The 7,693-nt window shown below is 41.8% G+C and overlaps 1 protein-coding gene across 1 annotated transcript in view; it reads left to right on the forward strand.

Annotated features, from left to right (window-relative positions):
• tnk2a (tyrosine kinase, non-receptor, 2a) overlaps positions 1 to 7,693 on the forward strand; it is a 25,633-nt gene that overhangs the window by 16,512 nt on the left and 1,428 nt on the right. The window contains 8 exon segments of the mRNA XM_032503424.1: positions 338 to 429; positions 1,021 to 1,065; positions 1,170 to 1,405; positions 2,577 to 2,780; positions 2,884 to 3,521; positions 5,719 to 5,857; positions 6,769 to 6,864; positions 7,410 to 7,537. Of these exon segments, the coding sequence (XP_032359315.1) occupies positions 338 to 429; positions 1,021 to 1,065; positions 1,170 to 1,405; positions 2,577 to 2,780; positions 2,884 to 3,521; positions 5,719 to 5,857; positions 6,769 to 6,864; positions 7,410 to 7,537 (1,578 nt within the window).

Below are 7,693 nucleotides of genomic sequence, written 5' to 3' on the forward strand. Positions count from 1 at the left end.
CCAAATTCTCTGGGTGGGCAAAGCAGAGAAAGGGGAGGTAGCCTGCCCCTTATGATGTCATAAGGGAAGATTCCAGATCGGCCCATCTGAGTTTTAATTTTGTCAAAGGCAGAGCAGGATACCCAGGGCTCATATTAATGTTGAAAAACCTCATAAAGTGACATTTTCATGCCTTGGGACCTTTAATGGCTGTAGCTAATGTCAAGGACAGGTGGTAAAGAAATATTAGGATGAGTTGTTACTTAGCCATTATGTAAACATGTTCTTCAACTGATGCTGAATGAATTCACAGCCTCAACTTAATTTAAATCTGATGTACTTGTGTGCTCCCTTTCAGTCTGTATTTGGGGAACCCCATGGACCCTCCTGATATCCTTGGTATGGACTCAGGCACCGCGAGGCCCACCAAACTCCCCAACCGTTCCAAAAGTAAATTCATCCAAAACTTTAAACACCAAACACATCCACTCAGTGGTTTATTGTAACTAATTATTGTACTTTAGTCCAAATTTGAGGTAATTGTACTTTCTTAAGTATTTCCATTTTATTCCATTTTCTACTCCACTACCATTGTCTGAAAGCTTTAGTTACTTTGCAGATTACAATTTGTCATACCCTTCCAGTCCAGTGAAAACCACGCCTCTCCAGACTTGGTGATTTTTAATTAAAAATATATTATTTATAAATTTAAATTCTTCTGTCTGACAGCGAACATTTTACTGGAAAATAAATACTTTTAGTTTTGATACTAAAAGTACATTTTGCTAATAATACTTCCATACTTTTAGTTACGAAGGTTTTGAACACAGGACTTTTCAGTGTTGTATTAGTACTTTTGTATCTGAATATTTCTTCCACAACTGCATACACTTGACATATATGGCTTTTGTTTTACAGTGTTTGACCATGTACTTCTCCTTATTCAGCTTATAATGGAGATCATGTAGAAAACTCAGTTCCTCCTTCTGTCGGAGTATTTTAAGTGAATGTAAGCTAAATGCCTAAATCTGTCTTTATCAGAGCAACCTCCTCCTCGGCCGCCCCAACCAGCCGTTCTGCTGAAGAGTAAGTCTTTCTCTTCCTCCCCCAGTGCTGTCCGTAGTCTACAATCGGTCCTTTAGATACATGCTTCTGTTTTCTGACTCTGGCGTTTGCGCGTGTGTGTCCAGAGCCGTTCTACGACTCCGTGATGGACGACTACAACGAAGACGACACCACCAGCGCTTCGTCTGGGCTGAAGAGGCTGGGAGTGTCCCTGGGGCTGAAACTCCGACCATGGGAGGGGTCGGGCGTGCACTCGGCCAAAAGCGAGGTGTCGCTTATCGACTTCACTGATGACAGCTTCAGCTCGACCACGCCATCCCCGCTCAATGAGGCGTGGCAGCCAGACGAGGACACACTGAAGGTGCTGATAGAGATTGAAAGTAGTTGGATGTGAGAATACTTTGCTTTACCTTATTAATACGGGTCAAATCTACAAAACTACTAATGTGATGATGATGATGATGATAGAAGGGCATATGTAAGCATAGTAAAATAAGCATTTTGTTTTGGATTATATATACTGTGTTTGTGTGTGTTTGTGTGTTTGTGTGTGTGTGTGTTTGTGTGTGTGTATGTGTATATATATATATATATATATATATATATATATATATATATATATATACACAAGATTACATTTTAAACCGTTGGAAGTTGAAATCCTTTATAATCATGCAGAGCAATAATAAAAGGAAAAAAATAATAATTTATATTTTCACGCATGTTTTCCCAGATCTGGGGATTTCACCTGTTCCTTTTATTCTCCCATCGCATGGCAACACACAATTATTCAAGCACTTGTGCTCCAGCATATTTCCGGTCAAAGAGCAATGACCACCTCACACTGGTGATGTCTGACTCACTTTTGTCTTCTCGGAAGGAGGTGGTCCAGCTTTTGGCTCGGAAATGTCTTTAATCCTCGGATGAGCCCAAGGCAGGTGCAATGTGATGGATCTGTGCTCATTGATTGATCATGTGCACATTGCATCAATGCTTTGGGTTCACAGTCATTTTTCCTCTTACATCTTCTGGCTGTCTTTGATTATGTCACAGCTAGAGTCTGTTCATACATGTTAACAACATTAAAAGGTCTATCTTTGCCTTCTGTAAAGCATATGGAGATGCACTTTCCATCTTAGTGGCTATGTATTAGGATTGTGTATAATATTAAAGGTGGGGATTATTATTTTTTTTTATGGTTGGCGATGTTATTCCACCACTTTGATTTTCACTTATAGACTGAGACATGAGACAACTTTTTAATGGCCTGTTCATGAACAGCAGAAATGTGGACAGCAATAACTTATTATAACTGATTATATATTTTTATATAGAAATATCACGTTTATACTAGTGTGCGTTCCACTGCTTTCTGTGACTCCTACTACTTTCTGCTTCTCCAACTTGCCATATCCTGTGCAGTTGTGGAAGACGCTACTATATTATATGATGCCTAACCCTGCTGGTGAGACTCTACTTTCTATTCATCCCTTTTTCTCAGCTTCTCCAATGTCCATCATTCTCATCCCCAGGACACTCCGTCCATCCTGGACTGGCCTCTCCCTCAGCCAACTTACGACGAGGTTGCTTCGGAGCTCGACGACCAATCGGTGGACCACGAGGTGCGGTCTATCAACAGGGGACTTACTGAGGAGACCGCCGGCTCACCCAGCACCATCACTGCGGGCAGGAGCGAGTCACAGTCCGCTGACATCTTCCAAGAACTGCAGAGAGAGGTGGAGAAAGTAAAAATGAACACGTAGTTTCAGTTTCTTCTCTCTATCTGTGAAGATAAACACAAATGGATGCCAATATTTCTGTCTTTCTTTGTGGGTGTAGGTGATGGTGAAGCTGCAGGTTCCCATGGCAACGGGCCGCTCCCTCCCTTCCTCCCCCCTCCCTATGCCCCTGGCTCCGTTGGGGCCTCACCGACAGATCTGCCTGCCTCCCCCCTCTCCCACCTCCAGCTCCTCCTTCGCCTGCTGCTTCGAGGACCGGCCGGTGTTGCCCCCCCGCAGCCCTGTCCCCCCGATGCGCCCCTCCAAGCGCAACCCCCCAGGCCGCACCACCCACCCACAGGCGCGCTCCAGCTCCATCTCCCTGGGCGACGAGGAAGACACGCCTCCTCGGATCCCACCCAGAGACCACGCCTTCTCCCAGCCGGGCTCCCGCTCCTCCTCTCCCCTCCCACTGGTGCCGCCGCTATCCTCCTACCCTGTGGCCCTGCCTCCTCCTCCCCTCTCCGTCTCCCCACGCCGGGCATCCGGACTCCTGTGTCCCCTTCTGTCCTCCAACTCCTCCTTGGCTCAAACCACATCACATTCGTCCCGGCTTGCAGCTCGAGCTTCCTCCTACTCATCCAGCTCCTTACTGGATCCTCTCGCCTCTCGTGAGGGGCGTGGCCTATCCTCACTGATTGACAGCCCTCAGAGCTCTGCTCCCGCCCCGCTGCCGGAGCGACCAGCTTTTCTGGAAAGGTGTGTTGCTGATATCAAACACTGTCCAACTAGTTTGGTTTGCTACAGTAGCTTATCCAGGGGACTACTTTCTTAGTTTTTGTATTTGTCAATTATGTTTAGTTTAGCTCAATTGTTTTACAGAACATAAAAAAACAAATTACATGAATGTACAGTATGTATTGCATTACATTGATGAGGATGAATTCACGTAACATTTAAGTTTAACTGGAAAGCTATAGAAGGCTTGTGCTTGCTCCTTTATAAGTTGTTTGTTGAGTAAGATCTTATTTGAAAAATACTGGCCGTTCCCTCAAGTTTTCCTTTAAAGTCTAACTTTAGTTTTTCATATTTATGAGTCTAACTTCTATCTTGTAAAGACAGTGTTAAAGGGTCTTGAGCTAAAGTGATTCTCGAAATATTTGCCACATTATACTTCCTGCCCATTGTTTTGTTAGCAGTTTCCTGCGTGTCATAACATAAAACAGCTTTTCCAACTCATTCTAATTGTTCCTAAAATACTAAAAACAATCATGGATCTTGAGGTATTACCACAGCTTCAAAACGAAAGCTCACGTAACACCCAGAGAGAGCAGCCGTCACTCAATAAGTGAGAAAGTGCTGTTTGACTAACAGCTGGATTTGTCTCCTTGTGAAGTGCTGTTCACTGAGCCAAAAAAGAACATTTCTCTTTACACAGGTTTAAAGTAGTTTGAGTGACGTTGCCTCTTCAAGATATTCTTGGTGTAGATATTTGTCTTCTCTCTATATTGCAATTTATTGAGTTTTTTGGGGATTCCATCAATTCCTATTCCTCCTCTGACCATCACAATACAATGGTCAGCTTTTCACACAATAAGAGATTAATACATAAGTGTAATAATAAATTAATGGAAACAAAAAAACAACTAAAAAGTAAATACTGATTAAAACTATTACTGTAGCCACAAAGTCCAGTGTCATGGCAGTTTGTGAAATGGTGAGATTAGTTAATCTGTTGATTCATATACAGGCGCATGATTTTCTCTTTTTTCTGTGGTGGTGAGCACAAATTTTAAACTGATGTATTTTAATGGGAAGCATCTTTTGTGATAACAGCACGACTACGGTAGCGAGTGGTATTGAAATGCCGAAAATACGCATAAGGAGGTTGGTCGGGGTGGTGGACGGGTCCAACAACACAGGACTTTCACCCAGGATACCGGGGATTGCGTCCCACGTTCCCCTCCGGGTTCTTCTAACCACAACCGTCCCGTTGTTGTCGCCGTCTCCTGCGTGTGACGGTTCCTTTCCCTGTTGTTTTTTTTCTAACCAGCGTGTGGCGTTTCATTTCCCCACTGTTGCATCCCCCGGAGTCCGCAGATCATGTCCCGGCGGCCGTTGTTGTCCCCCAGGTTGAGCCACAATGCAAAACCCTGGACTCAAAGTGCAGTTTTAGTGTGAAATTGTTTGTGAAATTATAATCCAATATTGATATTATAGGTCATTTAATTCAGATTCTCTTTAATTTATAGATCCATAATTATCATTTTTAAACCCATTTTATATCTTTATAAACCTTTTTATAACTCTTTTAAACTGAGATTCAAAGTTCAAAACAACACTAATTTAGTAGTCGTAGTAACAATCTCACCTTAAGGGCATTTAGTAGTTACTATGGAGATTTCTTCAGTCTTCATTAGCAGGTCATTAGATATACACTACCGGTCAAAAGTTTGGGGTCACTTACAAATTTCCACGCCACTCCATTATAGACAGAATACCAGCTGATCTGAGTGGGGGGGCTGATCTTTAATGCAATATCTACATTGCCCATTATCAGCAACCATTCATCCAATGTTCCAGAGGCACATTCTGTTTACTAATCTGATATCATTTTAAAAAACTAACTGAGAAAACACTGGAGAATCCTTTTGCAATTATGTAAGCATATAATGTAATTTGAAAACTGCTGACCGGGTTAAAAAAAACAATGCAACTGACCTCAGCTGGTATTCTGTTTATAATGGAGTGCAATGGAAATTTCTAAGTGGCCCGAAACTTTTTTCCGGTAGTGTATATGAATTAGATATATATGAATTAAATATATACGGATAATAAATCTGTTTATAAATTGTTAAATGTGTGTCTCGTAATGTTGTACAAGCTTTGTTTCAGTGTATAAATGAAAGTGCAGTTTTCATTTATTCATGAATACTGTCACCATGTTGTTTATCAGATACGGAGCAGCCAATATGGCGGCAGTGAGACCCATGATTCAGCATCCCGGCGGAGCCAAACCAAACTCTTCCTACAACAACAACAACAACGGGCGAAGTGCAGCTCCCAGCATGCAACAGGAGCAGAGCGTCACGCAAGTAAGGAAGAGATAAATGAAATGCACAATATGGTTTCCTCTCTTTTTCTCCTCATTTAAATACTGGCACATTGTTTTTTTCTTAAATGCTAAACAAAGACAAATGAGTCAGCAAAAAGATTACAACTTTTCGAATCAAATCCCACATCCCTGTGTTGATCGTTAGCGTTGTACTGACAAAGCAGCAGGTTCTCGTCACTGTCAAATTGATCTCTTGTTCCTCCACTTTCTAGATGGATGATTGTTTGAATGTTAATATCTAGAAAATAACTAGCTCTATTAGCAGATCCATCACAGTTAGTGGGATTGTGTATTAACTGTATGTCAAGTGCTTTTCGGTAATAACAAAAATCTGTTGCACTTGATGAATTGCTAAATGTATTCGTTTAGTGAGTGTTTTGTCGCAAAAAAATAATTTTTGAAAATCACTTACGCTTGGAGTTTGTCTACTTTTGTAAGGCTTGTGGGGGCCTAAAGGTTAAAGAAGCGAGCTTGTGACCGGGAGGTTGTCAATTCAATCCCCAGACCGACAGGATAAAAAAATCTGGGTGGGGAAAGTGAAAGAGCAGCGCTTGTCCGGCCCTCATTACCCCCCCTTAACCTAACCGCTCCAGTGGAGCTGCTCAGTGGCAGCAGGTCAGACTGTGGGTGTACTGGGCAGCTTCCAGGTATGAATGTGTAACTGTGTGAATGTGAAAGGTCGTCGTTGCAAATGAGAATTTGTTCTCAATCGACTTACCTGGATAAAGGTTAAAGATCAGTTTGTTTTTTAACTGTGTACAATTCAGGGGACTATTTCTTATCCTTATATGGCAGTTTCCATTGTTCAAAATACAAACAATCCATGGATCCAGTCGTGTTTCTCTTACCTGTAATCCTCCGTTCGTTATAAGTTCATGGCATCATTCGCAGGTCCAAGGATCAGTACACGGAGTCACGCTGGAGGAGTGTCAGGCAGCTCTGCAGAGTCACAACTGGAGCGTTCCTCAAGCCATAGATCATTTGAAGGTACACTTCATCTGTTTTTATTGTTATGTTTTGTTAGCGTTAAAAGCTCCATCTGTTATTTAGATGTTTGTACAAGGTACCCTAAAACTAAAAAAAGAAATACCATTTTGCTTCAAAGTTTAAAAAAAAAAAACTAAAAAATTATTTTTGGTTTTCTTCAGTTTCTTCAGTGGTTATAACATTTGTATTTCCCAGACATCACCCTTTGAAATGGTTTTCATTATAACAAATTTGGGGTTTTTGCAGATATTTCTGGGAATATTGGGATCTCCATTCTCCAGTATCCAAACTCACACTACACATGCCCCAATGGCAAAGCTTAACTCCAAAAAGTAGATACAAAAAATAGGCCGAGTGGAGCAAGTGAGAGGGATTAAGCACCAAATGTTTCTATGAATCTCTGTGGAGAAAAAAACAACATTTTGAAGTAGAATTATATCAGGACAATAAAAACTACATGTAACACAGAATCATACAATGATAAAAACACATGGCAGTCAACAACATGCAGACGAAAATGCGTCTTCTCTCTGTCTGTGTTGCAGGTGGAGCAGCTGTTTCGTCTGGGCCTGCGGTCGAGAGCCGAGTGTGAGGAGCTTCTGCAGCGCTGCCAGATGAACCTGGAACAGGCCAGCACGCTCATGCTGGACACATACGGCCCACATCGAAACAAGTAAGTCGAACTAAACTGGTGAAACTTTGAAAAGAAAAAGACAAAAAGAGCTGTCCACTTTGAACAGCACATATACATTTACTCAAGGACTTTTCTTTTCGTGCCACTTTCTACTTCTACTCTTCTACATTTCAGAGAGAAATATTGTACTTTTTA

This window comes from Etheostoma spectabile, chromosome 22, assembly GCF_008692095.1.
Source record: "Etheostoma spectabile isolate EspeVRDwgs_2016 chromosome 22, UIUC_Espe_1.0, whole genome shotgun sequence".
Taxonomy (NCBI): domain Eukaryota; kingdom Metazoa; phylum Chordata; class Actinopteri; order Perciformes; family Percidae; genus Etheostoma; species Etheostoma spectabile.